At 41.9% G+C, this 25,083-nt stretch overlaps 1 protein-coding gene across 1 annotated transcript in view; it reads right to left on the reverse strand.

The window, feature by feature from the left end:
• Positions 1-1,478: 1,478 nt before the first annotated feature.
• Positions 1,479-25,083, reverse strand: part of ches1 (checkpoint suppressor 1) — an 87,571-nt gene continuing 63,966 nt past the window's right edge. Inside the window, exons 4-6 of the mRNA XM_032586308.1 lie at positions 19,826-19,884; positions 10,049-10,157; positions 1,479-6,499 (exon numbers count right to left, since the gene is read on the reverse strand). Coding sequence (XP_032442199.1) covers positions 5,947-6,499; positions 10,049-10,157; positions 19,826-19,884 — 721 coding nt within the window. The 3' untranslated portion in view covers positions 1,479-5,946. The remainder of the gene's footprint in view (positions 6,500-10,048; positions 10,158-19,825; positions 19,885-25,083) is intronic.

Genomic DNA, 25,083 nt, shown 5'->3' on the forward strand with positions numbered 1-25,083 from the left:
GGTGGGCAAGACTTTAATCGCAATGTATTGAACTTAAACGATTAGAGGAGGTAAATGAATAATTAACTGGGAAGAGGAGCGGCGGTTATGATAAGACCCTTGTTGATGGGGAATATGCGAGGTTAATGATTGGGGTCAGGCTGGAGAGCAAATTAAAGAGTTCTCAAATCTCACAAAGGCGGGCCCCCGGTAGCGGGGAGTGGGGAGCCGCCGTGCAAGTGTGGGTAGCGGCGTGAAGGCGAAGGCGAAGAGAGGCCTGCTGCTTTCTCGCGGTTAGTCCTCGACTATATTTAACTTAAGATTTGGAGTGGAAGACGATTGAATGAGACCCAATGCCCACTGGTCTTCGGTCAGCTCAATGGATTAGTCGAAGTGTGGGGGAATGTGCAGTGCTTAAAAATATATATATATATTCACACCCATGTGACATTTTGTCTTGATACCACCACAAACCTCTTGCTACTTTATGTGACAGAACAACAATATGTAGGGTTTAATTTTGACCTGGAAAGAAAATGAGATGCAATTTATTTAAGTTATCAATTTTAGTTATTTATTTTAGTTACTTATTTTAAAGTGCAGCTCAGGTGGGAGAACCTGCTGACTTGATAACTATTATCTGTGCAGTTCAGGTTGGAAGTTTTGGTTTCAGTTTGCCACGTGCTACGTACGACGGACGCAGCAAACGCGTTAAGAACTGATAGAAAAAGAAAAAACCAAGATGCAAAACAACAGTACGTGTGGTGGAAAGCTGGCGTTGCCCCGACGACAACATTCAGCTGGTGAAACACGGTGGTGGCAGCATCATGCTGTGTGTGTTTGCTTTTCCTCGACGAGGAAAATCTGTCGGAACTTGAAAACTGGACACTCTCCCGGACACTCTGTACTCGGTCTGAAAAAATCCCGAACTTATCTTAAAAAGAAGGGCGGCCAACAGATTCGGTTTGTAGATGTGCAAATGCAAGCCACACTTTTCAGATTCAGATTTTTTCTTTCTTTTTGTGAAAATCTTTTTGAAAACCATCTATGATCTTCCTGCCACTTTCTAGTCACAAACGTCTTTGTGTTGGTTTGTTACGTTAATAAAGATAGTTTGTGGTTGCAATATGAGAAAATGTGGGAAGTTTTTTTTTTTTTTTATCAAAGGGTTTAATACTTTCATGCGACAGTGCAAACTTTCTGATTTCTTGCTTTTATTTAGTTCAGTTCAGAAACAGTTTATCTCAGAAGAAAATCAAATGTTGTAATTCAGACGACCCGGGGAGCAGGTAGCAGTCAGTCTCGCAGCGAATTTGAAGAAGACTCTGACTTGAGGACCCTGCTGCTGTGCCGCCTTGTTGCCACGGTTACACACAACAACTGTCTTAAGGCACAAAAGTAAGAGCAATAATCTTTCCAGCTGCACAGCATCCAAAACTGGAGGAAATACTCGTCCAATGATGACAAATCACCGTCCATGGAGAAATAAACAGCCGAGCTTCTCTGCAACTTGTATTTTTTTTTATTATTGCAACCAACTGGAAGACAATACATCACATAAACATCATCGTAGTTTCTCAGAGAATGGAAAACAAAACAACAAAGAAAAGAAAAACGACATTTATATATTTTTTGCCACGGCATTGGACAACGTTGATATTTACATGTAGTGATGAAGTAGGTCTTGAAATCATTCTTTGGCAACATGATTGCACGATAAGGAGAGAACCGAACACTTACTGAGATAAAACCAAACCAAAGAAATAAAATGAAAATAAAATGAAAATAGGAACCAACACCCGGGTGCACTCCGCATCACATCTCGCTCACAAACATGAACCTATGGCTTTCCAAGATTCAGCTCTGCAGAAACAATGGCAGAATTTTAAGGAATTTTGAACAAGAGAAATAATAATCATAATAATAATGATAATAATAATAATAATAAAAAGGGATTAAAAACTATCCAAAAACAAAAAAAAAGTTGGCAAAAACCGTTCATTTGTTTATGAATGGGTTCCGTTTGGCAGGTGTGAAAAATTAAAATCACTCGTCTTGAGCGCTTTTTCAGGCAGTGGAAAAAAATTAATTTGAGTTTTTTCCAGGACGTTAAAAGCCAGATTTCATCTCTACGACAAAATACAAGGGGAGTCGCAACGAGCGTCTGTTAAACCAACTCTTTTTTTGTGTGTTTTTTTGTTTTACTCGTCAATGCAGGGGCGAGTGTGTGTGTGTGTGTGTGTGTGTGTGGGGGGGGAGGGGGGGGGGGGGGGGTTATTACGTCGAACGCAGCCGAGTGATCATCATCGACCCGGGGCCGCGGGAACCCTCAGACAGAAACGAGACGGATGGCACACGGCCAGACGCTCCGACTGCGCTTTCCTCTTGGCCTCTTTTTCCGTATGCGAGGAATGGAAAGTCAGCGATGCATGCTACAGGTGGCAAAAGGAGCATACCGGTGAATGGGACATGCATTTGTTTTTCCGGCTCGACCTGCTCATAATCGCTCAGTGTCTAGTCAACTTAAAAAAAGAACAAAAAAACACACACACACACACCTCTTCTGTCTCTGCTACTCTAAACAACCCCAGATGACAGAATATTAGCACTTTGACGCGCTCTCCTTTAATGTTTTACATCATTTCTCATAAAAACAAAAAAAAAGCAAAGCAAAGACTGTTTAAAAATACAAAATGTTGAAAGTGTGCCTTTCCGTTGTTTTTCTAAACAAATAAATCCAATTCACCTTTTTGACAGTAAAATAAAAGTCGACAATTATCTAAAAACAGGAAGCGCCATGTATGGTGTCTGATAGGCCTCATCAACCGGGACTTGTCGAGTTCGTGTGTAGCCGCATGTTGGAGTCAAACAATTGAAAAAGTTTCTATGTTGGAAACACTCTGAATTTTTTGGGACTTCAGGGAAGGAACAACCCCGAAATTGAGAGAAGGTGATAAAATACAGTTTATGCAGAGGCAACAGTAGCTTGCTGTTTGTGAGCATAAAGTGTGTCAGATAAGAAAATGCTGCCGTCCACAACACTTTTCTGTTATGTCAGTACAAAATGCTAAATAGCTTCAGCTGTTTCTCCGTGTCGGAGCCAAATGAAGAAGAGAAATGAACTAATTGCAGTTTGGTCGTATATGAGGATTAAAGTTCTGTTTTAGTGTGAAACAGCATGCTGTTTGAAGGGACAAACTTCAGACCTCTCTGGTTAGGCTGACTTCAAATTTTACTGGCCAGATACTCGCTAGATATCGAAAGTTCCAGTTGTTACGGATAAATGGGCAAACATGTTTACTCACAGGACATTTAAAGAACAATTAAAATACAATTAAAATAAGCAAAAAAACATCCAGCCGGACATTTGAAACTTAGGCCTTATGAGGTTAATCATACAATTTTTCACGTTTTGACCTCAAGCTGTACTCTTTGCAAATCACGACACTCGTCTTTGGTGCCTTCGTATTTCGCACTGATGCCTGTGTTTGGCGTCGCTCTTCGGGGAACGTTTGGCTGCTTCGTCACTTTGAATCTTTACACATTTCTTGATTTTGGTAAGAAAATAAAAATAATAATAATATATGCCCTTTAAAGTTTCCTACCGGGTTTTGTCCTCTACAATGGCAGCAAACCTCTCCTTAAATTACAGAATTTAAAATACTGTATTTAACTTAGAAAACAACATTTCTTCCTCTTTGTTTCCTACAAGGTAGCCATTTTTTTTCCATTTTGAAGGGGTTGGGGGGGGACATGAGATTTATTCAGGACACCTACAGAGTTTTCCATGCCCAACTGATTCATACATTTACACTGAACAATGTCAATGGAAAGTAAGATCACATGTACATCTACACGCTGGAAAAGAGAGAGAAAAAAATCCCCCCCCCCCAACAAAAACCAAAACAAAACTGTTATAAATAAATACAGGTGGCGCTCTGTTGTGTAAATAGAGCGGACTGACGGCAGGCAGGGAGGCAGGCACAACGTTAAAGGGTGTGTGTGTTCTCGGACACACTGGCTCACACACTCCACAGACGAGACCTGTAGTGACACACCGGGGGTGGGAGGGGATGTGGGGATAACACTGAACACCTACAAGAAAAATCAACAAAAAAACAAACACAAACAAAAAAAGAAAGACAGTCAGGTAGAGGAAGACAGAAGCCCACCCTCCCCAAAAAGAGGTGGTCAAACCCGAAGCTCAACGGTGGCACCCTTGGGGGAGGGGGCGCAAAGGGGGGGTTTTCTAATTGTTCCTGCCTGAAGACGTGTCGTTGAAAAGCCCACTCCGACAAATCCAAAACTAAAACGCTGAAAAGAGACAAGACCAACAGGCAGAAGTAGACGGAAGCCCACCCTACACCCCCTCATCCCGCCACCCCTCAAAAGAGGCGCTTCTGCTGGCCCTGAAATCCGAAGCCTAGAGGTTTCAGCCCCCGCCCTTCAACGGGGGGTGGAGGTCTCTAATCTACGTTTCCTGCCTGAAGACATGCCCACTCCAAAGGAAAAAAAACAAACAAAAAACCCTGATAAAACAAAACAAAAATCTCCATAATAATCACAGGTATTAGAATTGGCAGAAAAAAAAAAAATCGTTTTTTTTTTTTCCTTTCCTGTAGGATCAAGGTTTATATGAAAATAAGTCATGCTTCATGCTAAATACATCGTTTATCTTACATGAATCTTTGAATAAAAAAGATTTTGCTTCTCATCTTATTTACAAGCACCCATGCAATATAACTGAGAAAGTCCTGCAGGTCAAATTGCTTCAATTAAGAAAAAGGGGAAAAAAAATAAAATATTTTCTAACCTTTGTACAGAGTTGCCCGCGCGGGACAAATTGCTTATATCTTTATGAAGGTAGAGTGAGAGGGTTTAGAGACGGGGACACGACGGTCAGGAGAGGCCCGAGCCCAGCGGGTCGGACGTGGAAAGTTGGCGCTGTCGGCTGGACAGGAAGTTGTGGCAGCTACTGGGTATAGCTATGATCTCTGAACGGAGGAACTGAGCGAGTTTCAGGGACGACGACTACGTGATGCAACAAGAACAACGAAATGAAGAAGATATTGCCTCAGACCCGGCTTGCTATCTGTCTCTATTGTGATAAACATGACTTCTTTTTTTTTTTCTATTTTTTTTACATTTTTTTAATTTTAAGATATTTTATTCTTAAATACTATGAGTGCTCTCGAAATAAACCAAGTTTGTTTTTTTTCTCCATGTAAGTGGCATAAAATAATTTTAAGTGCATTGAATATACATCACATTGGGTTTTAACTTTGACACTTGAGGTCACTCCTCTCTTCAGCTCTTTACCACAATGCCTTCTCCGTTTTTCTTTTTTTTGTCCTTCTTCTCCGTCGGCTGTCGCATCGGCTACATGAAGCAACCTGGTCGCGTATCTTTGGCACAGTCTCACGTTTGTGCTCGTGGGTGTCGGAGAGCGATGCCCCCTGCCCCCTGAAGAGGTGGGTCTCCGCCGCGTTAGCTGGCATCGCTGAGAGATTGCTACAGATTCAATGTGAGAAAAAAAAAAAGAAAAAAAAAAAAAGAACCGAAACCAGGAAAGGACAAACAGCCATCCTCCGCTCGCTGCGCGGCGTACTTCCTCTGCTCGCCCCGAATTAGTGACAAAACATGCTTCTTTTTTTTTTTATGGCTTTCATCCCCTTTTTAAAACGACAACAAAAAACCCAACATAGACATATGAGAGATACCCATTGATGTTAGTGTTGCTGAACATGTAGGAAAACATTGATTTTTGATATTGCCACAAATAAGTAGGATTCACCTAATGCCCTGCAGATAGATAGAGGGAGATGACGAGTGTCTGTCGAGACTAATGCTGTAGTAACGTTACCTGTTGACCTATTTGTGTACGTGTGTGGGGGTGTGTGTGTGGGGGGGTGTGTGTGTGTTGGGTGTGCGTGCCTGGAGGTTTCTGAATGCGTATGTTTTTTTTTTTTAGTTTCTTAGGGCCTCTTTCTGCTCCTTCTGGCCCTTGGCGGCGCGGTTTGTGATGTTGTTGAGGCAGGCTCTGACGCCGGCCAGGTGGAGCAGCGACCCCGCCGCCTCCTTCATCTCCTCGTCGTCGCTCTCCGGCGGCTTCTCCGGCGCGCGCCGCTTCTTCAGCGGCAGCGTGTCGCTAATGCCCCTCGCTCGGCTTTTGGTCCAGGGCAGGCTGCTGCCCGGCAGAGTCCCGGCTCCGGCTGCCGAGCTGCGTCTTTGTCCGCGCGGGGGCTGCTGGGAAACGTAGGCGGCGGCGGCGGCTGTGGCTATGTGAGAGTCCAGCGGGATCTCCCGGGGCTCCGGCTTGACGTCCGACTGGATCTCCACGGCGATGATGTCGTCGTCTTCCAGCGCGGAGGAAGGGTTGGTGATCTCGGAGGGGGACAGGCTGCTGGGGGACTTGGCGGTGCTGTAGGTGTGGTCATCCTGGAGGTCCTCGCCGCAGGGGATGGGGGAGTAGCGGGATGGGCTGTCCTTTCCCCGGCTAAGGTAATCTCCCAGGGATGATCTGGACATGAAACAGGAGAGGATGTTGTTACTTCTCTGGTCGGGAAGTCAAAATCAAGTTCATCAAGTTGTATAGCACATTTCAGGAACAACGAGGCAGTTCAAAATGCTTTACACCATAAAAGCATAACTCAGTACATGTGTCAAACGCAAGTCCTGGCGTCTGAATCCCGTCCACCATGACCACCTTCAACATAACATTCTGTGAAATTACGTCAATCAGTGTCTCCAGTTTTTTCGTGATTCTGTAATTGAGGAAATTCATGCGACAGATTCCCTAACGTTTTCATGCTACTTGCTTATTTGTGAGTATATATCAAGTTTTCCACAAAACGGTCAAACACATTGATGTTAGGCGACTGCTAACTTAAACCTGCAGGTGGCGGTATGTTACATTTCTGCTAAACTCCTTGGCTCTGCCTTACTTGATGTCTAGCTATCGGCCTTGATCGATAACGTGATCGACGAGTAAGAATTACTGACAGCTGATAGAAGGCTGACTTTGTAATTATCTTTAACTGGCTATGGAGGTTCAGATCTGAGTCCATCACTACATCCACAGTCTGATAGTGTGGAGCCATGTTCTACTGAAACTGCTGGGAAGTAGAAGAAAGGTAGGAGGTAAATCTTTCACTCCTCCAGACCTGAGGTACACATCTCTCAAGTCCGACAAAAACCTTGTATCCCTGGAAATAAAAATAAAAAAGTCAGCCTTTCCCGTTTAAGGTCGGCAGTCATCATCAGACTGTCACCCATGCATATTTCAGATGACACTGAGCCTTCTGAGCGGCTTTAAACCTGGGGAACCTGCTCAGCACAAAGGTGCAGCATCAGAACACGTCAACTAAAATACAACTAAAAACCAGCGATCAGGCCCGAAACCTAGGAGTAGTGATGAACTCTGACCTGAACCTCCAGAGCCACATAAAGACAGTTACAAAGTCGGCCTTCTATCACCTGAAGAACATTTCCAGGATTAAAGGACTAATGTCTCAGCCAGATCTAGAGAAACTCATCCATGCGTTCATCTTCAGTCGTATTGATTATTGCAACAGCATCTTCACAGGTCTGTCCAACAAATCAATCAAACAGCTGCAGCTGATCCAGAATGCTGCTGCTCGCGTTCTCACTAAAACCAGGAAGATAGAGAACATAACACCAGTTTTAAAGTCCCTCCACTGGCTCCCTGTAGCTCAAAGAATAGACTTTAAAATACTGTTGTTAGTTTACAAATCACTGAACGGCTCAGCACCACAATACATTAAAGATCTGCTTTTATTGTATGAACCTTCCAGACCTCTCAGGTCTTCTGGTTCTGGTTCTGCTCTGCATCCCCAGAACCAGAACCAAACGAGGAGAAGCAGCTTTCAGCATCTATGCACCACAAATTTGGAACAAACTTCCAGAAAACTGTAAAACATCTGAAACACTGACTTCTTTTAAATCTCAACTAAAAACCCACCTGTTTAGAATTGTATTTGAAACGTAATCAATTACAAATTTATTGATGGAACTTGACTTAATGCTGTGTTTTGATTGTTGATTCTATGTTGCTTTGTGTTTCTGTGTTTATAATGATGTAAAGCACTTTGAAATGCCTTGCTGCTGAAATGTGCTATACAAATAAAATTTGATTTGATTTGATTTGAAGGTGGCAATTTAACACTGAAGGTATAACATTCAAACCCCGTTCAATATTTTCCCATTTTCCTCATGATACACCTTTATGCGTTCTAGGGGAATTTTTTGGGTTTTGATAGATCACAAAGTAATTTTTGTGTGAAGTGTAAGAAAAAGGATGCATCAATTTGGACAATACATTTGTAGCAAACTGCCCTCTACTTTGACAAATAAAACCCAATGTCTTCAGACCTTTAATCAATGACACGACTGCAAACCAAGAAGCTTCAATCAAAGAATCAGCCAATATATCAATGGTAACTCAGGAGGAGTGCAAAGTATTCTGGGTAAATACAACCAAAACAAATGTTTAGTCTTGTGCTAGCGGGAGAAATGACTCATGGTTTGTTACCAATGACAGAAGAGAAATCTTCGCAAAATGTTTCGTTTACATTTTACGAAGAAGAAAGTTGCGCTCATGTCTTCTTCTAAGGTTCTCATATAGTTTCCCTCAGTGGTTCTTGGTGCAGCGCCACCACACGTTTTTTCAAAGGGTTTGGATTGTTTGACACAGTGCAGTGTGAAAGAGAACCAGAACAGCTGAATGCTGCAATACTGGTCTCTAGTTGAGCTGAGTCTACCAAACTATGTGAAAACCCCCTTAGCGTTATCCTTAGAGTTATCAAAGTGAAGGAGGCTGAATGCAAATGGAGACCTGACTTTAGTTATTTAAAGGGACAGTATGATGCGTTTTCCTGGTATCATTTTGTAGCACAAGCAAGTAAATATGTTACCTCCAGTTGTTATAAAAATGCTGTATACATCAAACATAAAGGAATTTGATTACATGATTTAACAACTGGAAAATTGGGCCTCTGTCTCTTTAAGAAACTCCTGCTCTTTCTGAAACTCCGCCTTCAGGAAGTCATCACAACATGGCTCCTCTATTAACCCCTTAACATTTTTACCAGTGTTTCAGTGAGATGAGCTCCTATAATAAGCTCAGCAGATGTGTGGTACTACCAGGTGTTTGCTAATTGCTGCTGGCTAGTCTGAAGGAGCTGAGTGCGTTTTGCACAGTTGAATGGTTGCCATGGGAGATTCAAGGGTTTCTCAAGCATGCATGAAAGAATCAAAGCAACACTCCAGGTGTGTTTTTGATGAGGGAACAACATAACATGATGTAAAGCTAAAAAACAACAAAAAAACAAGTCAATTTTACATGGTACTGCACCTTTAAACATCTCACAATTAAGAACTGATTTATTTTGACCTATCAGAAACTGATCAATTTCTGAGAAGTTCAAGGGATGCTCATTCTTGTCAAGCCCTGAGCATCATTCCCTCACTATTTTGCTGTAGTAGTGAGAGAATTGTGTTGTGTACAGCACTAAAGGAGGCGGAGGGAGGTGAGGTGAGGGGTATCCTGCAAAGCCATAAATCAGCAGCAGCTTCAGGAGCGTGCATCGTCCCACAGACATCCTCTCCTTCAGAATGAGAGAGTTAGCATATTAATATCTTATAAGCAAAACACGCGCCCCTCGCAGTGATCAAATATTCACTGCATACCTCCAGTGAGCCCTCGGCTATGTTTAATTCATTACGCCGCGCCGACCATTATACTCTTATGCTCTGGTGATGGATGTGCGTGTCCGTGCATGCCGCATATGTTCTCCGGATCAAAAAGCCTTTCCCTCTAATAAACCTGTTTGTGTGTGTTTTTGAGGAAAGGAGCGCATTACATAAACACACCTGGATCAAATGTTCAGAGCAACAGGGGGAGCGTGTGAAAGCCTGACTTTTGGAGACAATAAAGATGTAATTATGTAAACTACGAGTGGAAATTTGTTTCTTTTTTTGCGGGTGTAGGTGGATCCGTTTGCGCCGGGAAATCCCATTAATTATATGTCTGAGGGCAAAGTTTACCGACCTTATAGCCGAGGTTCTGCTCCCCACGGGGCTTACGGGAAGGGGTCTGATGACAGGGAAGAGGGCCTGGCTCCTGACGCGAGCGCCGTTCTGGATCACGCCGCGGGGAACTGGAAGAGAGAAGCATTTATAAACACTTAAGAAAAAAAGAAAAGGACATTGATACAGATCCTTCCTGCAACCTGTAACCCTTAAATCAGTTTATGAAGGAGGGAGAGATAAAAATAGAGGAACCGTCTCGAAAAAATTTGATCGGGCCTCGATGAGAATTCAGCAGCCGTCCGAGGAGGACGGCGGGGCGATATTGATGAGCAAGGCGAGCTTAAATTGAGCGGGAAAGCGTTATAAATGAGTTAGGGCCGCTTTGATTCATTCGATTAGCAACGACCGCCGAGCGCGGCTAAATGCAGCCCGTCTGACGCCGTGTAGGGGAAGCGGCGGTGGCGGCACTTCAAACTGGACCTGAAGTACTCCTGTTTTGCTCATGAGTTGGGGATTTGGGCAGTATTTACCCTACAAATGAACCGGCAGGTCGACATCTCCACTCAATAAACGTCATGAGTCAGAGACCAGCATAAAAAGAAGACAATGTCCATGATAACCCACACCGTAAACTGATTTTTAAAGTAGCTACACCCATTGTAAAACCTCCTTAGAGTTACCCGCTTTCCGAAAATAAACTATAAAAAGCAGCTGATGCTCAGTAAATAAATGTGATCCCAGCATTTTTGCTGGAAGCTTCTTCAATGACAGTTTATAACAGGGTAGTTGTTATAAATTAAATTTTTAAGAAACTTTAAGACAGACTAAATGAGATATGCAACCAAAAGAAATCTAATTATGCGGGATGATTAGAGAATCTTCATATCGACAGGCAATAGAAGTGAGCCAGTGGTAAAAACAAACATTGTCCAGATAATTAGTGATACATTTGCACTCAAAAGGGGCAGCTTGCTAACTTTTATACCTTACTTAGCCTTATACCTCTAATATACCTTTGCTAACTAGGTATATAGCTAGCATAGTTAGCAAAGGTATATTAAAAGAGAGTTAGCGACAGCCTGGTTATCAATTGGTAACCTTTGCTAGCCTTATACCTCTAATATACCTTTGCTAGCTACCTAGTTTACTGTTGCATTGTGTTTCTGTGTTTGTAATGATGTAAAGCACTTTGAAATGCTTTGCTGCTGAAATGTGCTATACAAATAAAATTTGATTGATTGATTTACTGGTTAGCAAAGTTATATTAGTCCTGCAAGAAGGTATAAAGTCCTGCAAAAAAAAAAAGTTACTTACAAGATTCAATAGTCCTGCAAGTACAAAATTAAAGACCTGTGATTAGTGCATCTAAGGCCAAATTACCTTTTAGAAAAATTAATTTAAGACTTTTTAAAGATGTGTGGATGTGTATGAAAGTTTATTGTCTAAAGGTGAAAGAATTCAGGTGTCAAGGCAGCAATTTGAAACGGGTAAAAGCATGCACATGTGACTGGTTTTGAGTTATTTGCAGATTCTGAAAATGTGAGTTCTAAGCTTTCCAATAATGTCAGAGACATGAAAATCAAAAATAAATGTTAAAAATGTAGAAGACATGGGCATTTGAATATTGGTGCTATGAAAAACTGATTTCCAAGAAAGTTTCAAAAATAATTATTCACCCAAACAACAAAAAACCCCCAAAAATAAGAAGCGTAAGAGACTGTACAGTAAGGACAAATTATAATATTATAATAATAAAAATAACACTGTACAGACATTCAAGACAGCATGCTCAGAGTAAAAGAAATGTGCAAATTTAAAGCAGCAAAAGGGTAACTTAAAGAAAGAAAAATGTACAAGATGTTTATTTAATTTTTAATACTTAGTCAGTCCAACTTGTATTTGTTAATTTTTGCAGTGCACCGAACAACCTGCCTAATAATGACCTGTTTAAGCCGGGCTAAATTACATCATTTCCTTTTCCCTCCATCGACGGTACTTAACTCAAAGGTGATCTACTGGCGACAATTTGGAGATACACGCGTTTGCGCTAATTATGTCCTTAGATTACGGTAAATGTCAAAGTAAGGAGCAGGAAGTGCTAGAAAGATTGTAGATGGCTCCCAGTGGAACATGTGAACTCAGACATTTTCAAAGAAAAGGATATCTCAATGAGAAGTCCACCCAAAGGACATTGAATAGTTGAAATAATTCATGTCATGCGACAAGAACATAAAGATTTATTTAGAGTCTATCGCCTTGGCAACAGGTCAACTTTGACGAGATTCCATGTTCTTGGTGGAAAAATAAAACCCATACCATAATGTTCAGAAGAAGTTAACGTGGACTTCTTTTAACTTACTAATATCCACTTTTCATACAGGCAAGGTCTGAGGACTACTAGTTCTACTAAACTGTGGATTTCTGCACTGTTTCCATGGAGCTTCTGGGTTGCTGTGCTTGACGGATTGTTGGAAGTGAAAAATTAGAGAACAAAAAAAAAAAAAATCGGCATAAAATTCTGAGCCCAACACTTACCTCTCCGCCAACTGTGCACTGCAACCCAGCTGGATACAGAGAGGTCTGTTTTTCTTTTTTGCTTTTTAAAGGAAGACAAAATAGTGTTATTTTATTTCCAAAAAATAATGTAAAAGGAATATTGTTGCTTTTGCATTAAGTAACAGGCAAAAGGATTTACACTTTAAAGAAAAGTTTAGAAAACCCAAATTCTAATCAATTATGATTGATGTCATACGGAGAACTTTCTAAAAGTATTTAAACATTTTTTAAAAAGTTTAATACCATATAAACTGTAAAGAGTTTGGTATTTTACTCAATGTTTCCATAAGAATATAACTTTTAACAACTCTCATGTCACACACTGCTTTATATGAAGAAAACTTAATAGGTACTGCCCAACTCTTCCAGGCTTAAATGCTCATCATACTGAGGCATTATGTGAATAGATCTCAAAGTAAGTGCTTAAGAACAAACACCAGCCTATTTTCCAATTGTGCACTAGAAATGTGGAGTTTAAGACCTGCACATCATGTAAAAGTAAAATAATCCAAGTATTTATTTTACGCCTATAAAGCCAGGCTTTACTGTGTGTTTTGAGACTGACAAGAAATAAAAGAAGAAAAATAAAATGCCGTATTAAAAGCTTGAATACTCAATGCGTGTAAGCTAAATGTGTCTAAATATAAAACTAAAGTCAGAATTGAGAGAAACATTAACAAGCTCCAAATAAAACTCAGCAATTTCTGGATTCTCCTCCAAGGCCGTGCCGTCTAAAGGCATCCGTCCTGATTCTGCGAAAGGACCGAACTGGGAAGCTTCCCGAAAGTCAGAAGAAGAAGAAAAGATCTGAGCCCAAAGCTCTTATTATTCAAAGCAGACTGCTCACCACGAGCCGTCCCAGTTCACTAAAACAGCTGTCATCTCTGGGGTCAGCGCGTGTTTTGCAAATGATGACCCGCTGTTTGCCTTTTGTCTGCCACAGACGCATTTGTTGAGGTGCAAATGCCAGCGAACATGTACCGCAGCACAAACACGCTGCAGCTGAAGCCTGTATCCCCCACCACCACCACCACCAACACCCCCACCCCAATGTTAAATCTGAGCCCAAATGCTAAATTTATGATTGATGTCATGAGGAGAAATTTAATTCGCCCCAGGAGCCGCAAGCTCATTAAAACATACAAGTTGTCACGGTGAGGCCCCCCCAGAAAACAGCCTGGTGTATTTGGCTCGTGTTGTAGCACACGCGAGTCGGGCAACCAGATGAAATATGATGGGAGTTGCTGGTGCTTTTGTCGTTGGTAGTGTGTTTTTCAGTCTCTCCCCCGGCCCGCTGTGTCCACAGTAATCTCATTGACTGCTGTTAGCATGGCCGTGCCCCTGATATCGCCAGCGCTGCTCTCCATAACCTTATAAGTAAGTCCCTGCACAGAGTCTCTTTTGTAATCTTGATCACTTGCTGCATGGTTCTGTGTGTGTGTGTGTTTTAGTATTTCTCACCTTGTAAAGTCCATTTTTCTAACGAATACTACACTGTGAGGACCCAATACTCATTATAGAGCCCAAAAACCAGACCCCATAAGAAGATGTGCTGTTTTTGTGTTGGTAATTAGGTTTAGGACTAAAGTGTGAGTTGAGTTTAGGTAAGGTTTAGGGTTAAGCATGTACTGGCAATGGTTAGGTTAAGCGTTAGGCTGTAGAAATGAATAAAAAATGAATGGAAGTTAATGCAAAGTCCTTGTGAAAATAGAAAGATGTAATATGAGTGTGTGTGAGTGTGTGGGCAGCGCATTAGGTCTTCCCGGGTTGACGTGTGAACGTCCGCTCCTTCCCCACCCGTTCGCTCCAATCGGGCTTTGCGTTGCCATAGCAACATGCCACAGAGTGGAGGATCGGGCATCAGAAGGGAAAGTGATAGAAAGAAGCAGGGGGGCGAGAGGAAATACCAGGCTGTGTTTGACACAGCGACAGCGAACCAACCCGAGGATGTTTCGCTTCAACATACAGAGAAACCCCGCGCTGCTCCAGACACACAGATCCAGAGTCCTCTGTGCCTCTGTAAGCCAGTCTGAGAGGAGATATACAAAAACTCACTAAGAATTTACGACACAAACCTCTGAGCTGTATTCAAAACCAGATGGAAGGATATATATAAATATAACTAATGGATGAATGGATGGAGGATAGAGTTCTAGATGGATGGATGACTATTGGATAGACTACACGATGGATGGATGAATGTCTGGGTGGGTGGATGGATGGATGGATGGATGGGTGGATGACTATTGGACAATCTTCTAGATGGATGGCTGACTAAAGGATGGACTTGTAGATGGATGAATAGATGGATGGACAACTAATGAAGGAACTTGGGTGGATGGATGAATAGATTAATGGATGGATGACTAATGGACAAACTTCTAGATGGATGGATGACTAATGGATGGACTTCTAGATGGATGAATGGATAAATAGATGGATGGATGGCTAGTGGATAGACTTAGAGATGGATGAATGGGTAGATGTCTAATGGATGGACTTCTAGATGGATGGAAGGGAAAACAATCAATGCATTGACCTATAGATCATCGATGGATGGGTAGTTGACAAATGAACAGAGATATATGGATGGAAGGACAGATGGATGGGAAGATGATGAATATACAGACTAACAGATGGATAGATTAGTGGACGGATGGATACTTAGTGAATCGGCCTGAGGGGGAAACACCACTACACTTCCATACTTTATTTTCTAAAAGACTTCCATCCAGACGGCGTAGGAACTGTGGACACAAACACACACCCACAAACACATGGCTGCCAAGTCCAAGCGTGGGCAACTCTTCCCCCTCTTCCTCTCTCTATTTTCGTATTTGCACTTGTTCATAAACCCTGTTTGTCCATCTAATTCCACCCTCTTGTTGATATTTCCCCCCCTCCGTAGCCCCCAGCCAACCACCCTCTGTATTGATCTGGCTGCCATTCTGTGTACACTGGTGACTCATATCTCCTACTGAGCATGTATGCCGTCTCTGCAGGTGAAAAGCCTGGGACATATGCTGCGGAGATGAGGCGACAAAACCGCACCGACACTGAGCAGTTCGCTCTTAAAAGCCTCAAGCCGTTCAACTGTAAAAAATTCTTTTTGATGGTAAGAGAACACACTGTTTGCATCCGAGGCATTTTCCTAGAAAGAATGTTTGCTTTTTTTTCCCCCTTCCCCCTTAAGTATGGTCAGCTGCCCTCTCTTCTGTCTGCTTCCTGCGTCTTCTCCCTGCCTCCATCCTGTCTCTTCCTAAATGAGTTCCACATGGCCCTCAGGGCTGCACAGTCTCGCCTTGTCCGGCAGAGGAGCGCTCGCTCAGCTTTCGCTCTCACAGCCCCACGGATTCACAGGTCACTCCCGGCAGACCTTGAGATTGCAACCGTTTGAAGGCGGCCTCTCGCTCAGTCAAAACAGGCACTCCCCCTCCGTTCCCCTCTTCCGTCTCCCCTCCCTGTCCGTTGTCCGCCTGGCTGCTGTGTGTTAAACCCAGAACAGAGTCTGAGGGCAGGATGCATGCTAATGCTGCCTGACTGACTGGTTGAATGACAGCCTGGATTTCTGGTGGGATGAAGTTGCTGGCAGTTTAACTGGACGACTAACCGGCTTGTCTATCCGACACTTGGGCGGAGAGTTTAAGAGCTTGGCTGACTGACATGTGCTGGAACTTGTAGAGGGGAGAAAAGGAAAGTAGCGCTAGATTACGGTAATATAATGCAGCTTTGTAAACAAGTCTCTTCTTTCCTGTCAAACGAGCCTAAAGTTAACCATTGGAGATGCTCAGATAAATCCACTTTCTGTTTGATCAACGTTGGAAATAGGACTCCTAGGAAATATCTGAGTTGCTACCAACAAGGTTGTTGTAGGTTTCACCAATTCAAATTTAAGACTTTTTAAAGGGGCAGCATTATACATCATCAAGGCATATGGTGACATTTTATAGCACAATCAAGTAACTATGTTACCTTCGGTTGTTATAAAAATGCTGTACACATCAAATTTGACTTTGTAAATTAAGTCCTTGAAATTGGGCCTCTGTCTCTTTAAAAACTCTTGCTCTTTCTGAAACTCCGCCTTCAGGATGTCATCACAACAACTCTTCTATTAACACTTTAACGTTTTTACCAGCGTTTCACTGAGAAATATCTCATATAATGAGCTCAGCAGATGCAGTTCCACCAGGTGTTTGCTAATATGAATTGAATTCAAGACTTATATCACCACAGAAATGTACAAACGTCGTCCAGACAACTGGGAATAACTTTGGACTTACCCAGGAAAAATGCAAAAAAGCTAGCTTGCTAACAAGAGTATGTTGGCAGCTAGTAAGCGTTTGCCTACTGACCTGATTGTCTGATTTATTGTCTCACAAACAATGAATCAGGCAAACAATGAATATGTTTTGCCTGATAGAAAAGTCCAGCAAGAAAAAACCCCCAGTGAATATTCAAGATTAAATAGGCCTGTAAAGGCAAAATTTAAGACCTGTAAATTGCATATTTAAAGCCAAATTATTCTGTTTTTTTTTATTAATTAAATATATTTTAAGGTCTTAGTTTAAGATACATGAATTCAAAAGTTTTAAGGACGTGTCGCTTCTATTTTGGTGAAAGAAATGACAGCAACAATAGCACTCCCATCCACAGGGAGGCGCCAAACACTACCGTTACAGAACACCCCAAGAGTTTGATGATGATCAGCAGAGACAGCGGTGAAGCTTTTTAAGAAACATAGTGAGTTGAGATCGTTGTTTAGACCGTTTGGATAATTAATCTCTCAGGAGATAAAACTTTGAGTCCCTTTGTGGCCAGTAGCCACAACAAAGATAGATAGCAGGTAGATTTGGTCTATGCAGTGTAACGCTAACCAACCAATAGGCAGAAGGGGAAGCCTTACGACTCCGCCCCTCCTCATTTGCATAATGAGGCAGAAATTTATAGGTAAAATAAAAATAGGAGACAGCATAGACATAAAATAGAGTGGAGGGGGGAAAACAATATAAAAAGTTAAATAATAAAAAATAGAACTAAATGGATCTATGAGTAAATAGAAGAATTTTAAAAACAGTCAAATTTACATTATGACTATGAGTTGTTAGAACTAAACTGAAACAATGAATGTCTATTAAATTATACAACATGAGATACACCCTCCTTTTTAAAATTATTCAGTGCATTGATTTATTTACTGGACTATTTATATATTTCTGCTTTATTTTAAATCATGTAATCTCTAGGAGTCTGTCATCTGTAGCTGTAAATCCAAACTTAAAAGCATTTCATATTTTGGAACCTGCATTGACATTTTATTTAAGGGAGTCAACGTAAAGGGGTAACTACAGGCAAATACAAGTCACACTGCAGATTTCTGCATGAAAACAAACTTTTCCCTTCACTATATACTGTATCAGGCACTTTGAATTTGCCTGTCATAAAATCCCAGTAAAACACACATTCGTCATGGTAACAAGAGAAAGTATGAATAACGTTGAACGGGTATTAATACTTTAGCAAGGGACTATAGGTTTTAATATGACATATCAGTATCCTTAATTACCATAAGGAAATTTATTACCTGAGCTACTCGAGGTGAATGTGAAAGGATCAGCTTCATATTATAAAGAGTTTAATTTAATACTCTGCTGAATTTAAATGAAAAGCACATTGATTTTGAAGGTGAATAAAATTAAATAATGTGGGCGAAAAGTAAAAATGTTGTGGCGTCTGTAAAAAAATTATATCATGCTTTATGGCTCTATTAACTTACTACAGACAAAATCAGCTGCAAAAATCTAACTTTTTACACCTTTGGTATCAGGAAATTATTTGTAGATTATTTCAGAAAGACTCACTTTCTGTGTATTTTTTTTAAGTGTATTAACTTCTAGAGAGCTTATATTGCTGTTACAGAAACAGTTTTGACATTTTAATCTTTTGTATGTCAGTTGCTTTCTATTTAAAGAGACAGTATTGTGTATTTTAGGGTACTTTTTTTTAAACCAACGTTTCACTGAGAAGTAGCTCTTAAAACGAGCTCAGCAAATGCACAGTTAAGTTTGCTAAAAACATGAATTTTACATAATTCTGCCCTTTTAACATGTGTTTTATTCTTTTGACCCTGTGATTGGGTAACTTGGGGGGGTAAGGGAGGTAATCTGTCAGAATGGGGCTTCATCTCCCAGAGACTGTCGCTGTGTTCTTACTGCTGCTGTCTTGGTGACAGGGACAGACAGACTTCAGGCCAGATCAGCTCAGAGCAGAGCAGCTCTGAAAGCTCTGGGAATGGGAGATGGAAGTAATAAGTGAGGCCACTAACGGCCCTTCCCCACCCCCTCCCACCACCACCGTCCTCCTACCCTCTGCTTGTCGTTGCCTCTGGCTGTCTGTCACAACTTCCTTTCTCCCTGCTGCCTCTGAACATCACACCTGACCAGTCCTGCACTCTTTCCTTTAAAAAAAATGGAAAAAAACGACACATTTCCTGTCCTTTCCTGCACTCCAAGTCAATCCTCGCTTGCCTCCCTTTCTGCCGTCCGTCCGCGTTGAGTCATCACTCAGACTAGAGGGAGTCCAGTTTCTCAGCCCCCCCCATCCTCTCCTCTCTTCTCTCCAACTCCGGCTCCTTGACCATTACTACTCCATTATTAGCGGCGATGGAGGGCTCGCCTCAGACACCTAATGTATCCATTTCCCCCTCCATTTAGGGCTCGGCGGCCCGGCGAGCTCCCGGAGTGCTCCCTGATTGGGATTGAATGTTCATTTTAACTGCCGTCCAGCCACCGCAGGAGGAGGCGGAGGAGGAGAGGAATAATGGAAAATACAGGGAAAAGGAAGTGAGAGTGGACATATGTTACGCTAAATGAGGGGAGAGGGCGGTGGAAAGGTGGTCTCCGGTTTCGTTCTTTCTTATTGTCTCATTCTTTTTTATTTAAAAAAAATAAAGAAAAAAAAGAACAACTCTGAAATATGTTTCTGTAGACAGAAAAACAAAAGCATTCCTCCTCTGGCTGCAGGCCAAGAGTCAGATCTCAGCTTGGTATTCTCAAGGTGCGCCTCTAAAAAAGAAGGGATTTGGAACTGAGATGATTGGAGTTGGCACATCCGTGGAAGGTGGAGTGGGGAAGAAGGGAGAAAGAGGGCGAGGGAGTGAAAAAGACAAAAGAAAGAGAACAAAAGAGAGCGAGAGAGATCACACACATAAACAAGAATGGGACTTGCGGAGGTGAGACCGTACCTTGTAGCAGAACTCCTCCGTTCTTTCTGAAGAGGGGGCTCCCTGACCACAATGGAGGACTGGAGAGGAAGGAGAAGGAAAGAGGAAGAGAGAGAGACAGACAGAGAGAGAGAGAGAGAACTGGTCAATCATTTGATCTCGCGGCAGCAGCCAGACGAGCCCAGCCGGCTTCGTCGCGAGGCAGGAATTTGAGTCCATAAGCCAATGCTTCTGATTATAGTGATTAGAATCCCGGGTGTCCCACTGTTGCCATTATTCCCTGTGATTACCTCGGAGAATTACAGCCTCCACGCTGCAGTCCACGGGGGTAATTTCTCATGACAGCCCCCCCACCCCAGTCCCCTCCAACCGCCTGCCGCCGGTACGCTCGCACGCGGCCGGCCCTCACTGGCACGTGTGCATTTAACGGCACGTTTAAGACGGACGATGTGCGTCCAGGCTGACGCATTTTGAAGCGAAAAACTAATCTGTTATCTGTTGGCATTGAGGTAAACCAGGGTTATAACCAGCTAAGGATTTACATCACATCATACAAACAGATTAAGATCCTTTCAGTCTACAATAAGAGGTCAGCATGTCTTCAGGCTGTTTGGAGCAAAGAGGAAAGCAGAATTACCCTTCCCCAACTTGTTGCTGCCAGTCCAGCCACCTGTCTCGTTGACAGGGTAGCCATTGCGTGGATACTAAACGTGCATCATCCGTCACTTTACTGATGTAGTGCTTTTCTAAAACTCCATTCGTTAAAAGGGCAGTATTATGTATTTTCCAGGTACATGTTGCCATTTCATGGCACAAATCAAGTAACTATATTATAAAACATTATATATCTGAAACATCACTTAAAAGAAATTTGACTTCGCAATTTGAAGCCTTGAAATTAGGCCTCTGTCTCTTTAAGAACATAACTTAATATTTCTATTTGATCTCTTTTGACATACTTTTTCATTTGTTCTTGTTTTTATCATACAGACACATCTTTGTGTTGCCCACGCTGCGAATGAAACAGCCTCTATAAAGAAAAATAAATATAAAAACAAAAACGACTTCTTGACTTCTACAAAACAACCACCTGAAAACTACAAAATTTATCAGGTGTATAATTCATATTTTTGCCTTCGTTCAGGTATTAAGCCACAACATTTAAATGCCATACATATCATTATAATAACTATAAAAAAATCTTACATTATTTTAGCAGTAGTATTAATAATTGTTGCAATATTTCAAGGATAAGCAAAATATTGCTTTCTAATAATTATTCTAATAAGTATTTAAACACTGACAGACTTTCTCTGCCCTTTTCGCCCACAAAAAAAGAAATGTTGGTTAACTATAATCAATTTGGTCATTGCAGTTTTCAACAATTACATCGCTAACTCGAGTTCTAACATCGGGAGTTAATCCTTCAGGTTGCGCAAGAGAAGGCAAGACTTTCAGCAGAAAACATTCAGAAATATCAGCAGCCTTTCGGAAATCTCAGGCTACGATCACAAAGCAGGTCTTGATTCAGATTTTTTGCTGAAATCATATTATTTTTTTGAATAGTCAGTTATTCTAATAATGAAATGTGAATATAATCAGGTTTCTGTCTGAACGGTTTATAACCACAAAGGGACCTGCAAGCGTGAGAGGAACATAAGAACTTGTTTATGTAGGTAATAATGGATGAAGCCATTTAAGGATTGATTTTAAAGTTTATTTAGCAATTAGAGCCGATATGATTGTCACAAGATCATAACAAACACAAAGGGAACTAATAAAAAAAAACTAGTAGAAACGGCATTTTGTGGAGCATTGACTGCAGTTTCGGTAGTGAAGTCTGTTTGGATACATAGTCAGAGACAAGAGTGGTGGGATTGTGAAGTGATGCGCATCAGGGAGACAAATTTCATTCATAATTTTATGATTACAATTTTTCAGCCATTGTTTATGTCTAAATTTCTTGGCCTCATCTGGTGCAGAATTACGTCTCACACCAATGACGTAAATGTCAGATTAAAGGCGACATGACCGTTCATACTGCAGACACTTCGAAAACTATTTATCAGATTTAGTTCAACATATGGCAGTGGCTGAAATGAGATTTGTTTTAAGGTGAGAAGATCCAAATTGGGCCTTTCAGATTACTGTGAAAAATTTGGATATACACCGTGTTCCAAATTATTATACAAGTGATATTTTTCTCAGATTTTCTTAAATGTTCAAAGCAAATGATGGTCAGTATAATTTTCAAGTCACGAACTACTACAGTATAAATCAAATTATACTGAATAAAGTTCCCCATTAGAACAGTATTTTTTTCAAAAATAAAAAACTCAAAATGAACTGTTCCAAATTATTATGCACATGAGATTTTCTAAACATTTTATGCATTATAAAGACCTGCAAACGGTCATTCTTTGAATGTGCAGCATTAAGTGGTCACATGTGCTAAAATCAAAAGCTATTTCAATCAAAAACATCTTAACAGACAAAGTTACATGTTAACATAGGACCCCTACTTTGATATCACCTGCACTATTCTTGCATCCATTGAACTTGTGAGTTTGTGGAAAGTTTCTGCTTGAATTTCTTTGCAGGATGTCAGAATATCTTCCCAGAGCTGCTGGTTTGATATGAACTGCATTCAGATCTTCTGCTTGAGGAAACTCCAAAGGTTCTCAATAGGGTTGAGGTCAGAGGTCAGAGGAGGATGGTGACCACACCATGAGTTTCTCCCCTTTTATGCCCATAGCAGCCAATGACACAGTGGTATTCCTTGTAGCATGAGATGATGCATTGTCATGCATGAAGATAATTTTGCTACTGAAGGTATGGCTCTTCTTTTTGAACCATGAAAGAAAGTGATCAGTCAAAAAGTCCATATACTTTGCTGAGGTCATTTTCACACCTTCAGGGTCTCTGAAGGGGCCGACCAATGATTCTCTCCCCATGACTTTGGCCCAAAGCATGACTCCACCACCTCCTTGCTGACATCACAGCCGTGTTGGGATGTGGTGGTCATCCACCACCAATCCACTACTGCGTCCATCTGAACCATCCAGGGTTGCACAGCAGTCATCAGTGAACAAGTCTGTTTGAAAATTAATCTTCATGTACGGCTGGGCCCACTGCGACCGTTTCTGCTTGTGAGCTCTGGTTAGGGGGCCCAATATTAGGTTCAAGCACCTCAAGCCTCTGGAGGATCCTCCACCTTGAGGTTCCAGAGGCTCCAGCAGCTTCAAACGCCTGTTTGCTGCTTTGTCAGGGCATTTTAACAGCTGCTTTCTTAATCCGATGAATTTGTCTAACAGAAACCTTCCTCATTATGCCTTTATCTGCACAAACCCATCTTTGTTCTGAATCAGCCACAAATATTTTCACAGTAAGATAACGCTTCAGGTTTCGTTAAATATCTAATGTTTTCATACCTTGTCAGATGGCACTACACTATCTGATGATTTTCGTCAGCAGAGATCCTTTCTCTTTCCCATATTGCTTGAAACCTGTGGCCTGCTTAATAATGTGGAACATCCTTCTTAAGTAGATGTCCTTTAATTGAGCTCACCAGACAAACTAATCAACCAGCTCTCTGAAATTAATTATAGTGATTCGAAGAGCCCTGACACACAATACCATCTATAAATTCAATAGCACAACAAAAAATGTAATCTTTATGACACTTAAATCCAATTTGCATAATAATGGAACATGGTGTAGGTTGTATTTGGGCAAAAAAAGTCAGATTTGGGTCACATCTGCCTGCTGTGTCAACATAGGCTCAAATTGTGGTAAGGATCTATATTATCCAGGAAAAACTTGTAGAGACAGTTTTAGCATGGCTAACAGTACCGGAACCAGGGATAAGAAATCAGCCAGAAAATGTATGATTTGTGCATCTCTATTTCAAAAAATCCCATGCCAACAGTCAATCAAATCCCCCTAACCATAAATCCAAGTTTAAACCCTCAAGAAGCCATTGAAACTGTACAAAAAAAAAAGCACTCAGTGCACACCCCTACACACGCACACACACACAAAGCTGGGGACTCACTTTAGGTGATCATTGCACCACTAATGAGGGAGGTAATGACAGCATTTCTCACATAGACGGAGATATCTTCACTCACGAGCACAGTCACGCGAGAAGACAATGGGTGCAGTTCTGCTGGCGAGGCCATAATTCAGACAGAAAGATGGAGGGATACGGACAGAGGAGGAGGGGGAGAGTGGAAGAGCTTTTCCAGGTTGAGTAGTCTTTAGCTCTCCGTCAGACTGCACGTTTGACTGCTTCCCCCCAACTCTGCAGTCAGGAGAGGCTGCCCTCCCTAACACAGTCAGCGACAACGTGGACAGTTTATTATACTGTATGCAAACACACACACACACCCACACACACACACACACAGAAGAGAGAAAACAGAAAACACCTGGAGAAGCTGGAAAGTCCAAAAGCAGCACTTGTTTCCACTCATCTGCCGAGCTGTCTTTGTAATGCAAGTTGTGTTTTATGTTGGACTAAGCAGCTGAAGGAGGCACACGTGCAGACGTGTACACCCACACACACACCCACAGACACACACTCAAATAGTATGTCTTTCTATCTTTACTGGGACTTTTCATTGACTTCCATTCATTTCTACAGCCTAACCCAAACTGTAACCGTCACCTGTATATGCAGTACTTCTTATGGGGCCTTGTGTTTGGGACCCACAAGGGGCAGTTGGTCCCCGCTACGTCGAATTTGTTAGACAAATGGTCCTTACAATGTATCAAATACAAAGCCACGTTCACACACACACACACACGCACACAGGCAAAGCAACAGCAAGGAACGCAAATTTTAGCCCTGAGCCACCTGCTGTTGCCATGGAGAGTTGCCACATTGCGTTGCCACGGCGATAACATATTTTTCCTGCGCTAACAGCCTGTCTGTTTTCCCAGCCACCCCCACCCCGCACCCATCTCATTCTTCCCTCTCTCTTCCTCCCAGCAAACGACTTGGCGGCGCGACGGCGGCCAACTTAACCTACCCCCCGCCATCTTCAAACCCCCCCACCTCACCCACTCCCACCAGCCCTCTGACTACCGTCACATCGTCTTCGTCCGGCTTTTATTCCTCGAAGGGATGCCGGAGGAGGAAGGAAGGGAAAAAAAAGGAGAGAGAGGAGAGCTCCTTCACCATCCCCTCCCCCTAGAGACGCACTCCTTCCATCCATCCTTCCCCCTCCCCTCTTCCTCTCATCCAGATGCTGATGGGGTGTGAAGGAATGCACCAT

This window comes from Xiphophorus hellerii, chromosome 15, assembly GCF_003331165.1.
Source record: "Xiphophorus hellerii strain 12219 chromosome 15, Xiphophorus_hellerii-4.1, whole genome shotgun sequence".
Lineage (NCBI taxonomy): Eukaryota > Metazoa > Chordata > Actinopteri > Cyprinodontiformes > Poeciliidae > Xiphophorus > Xiphophorus hellerii.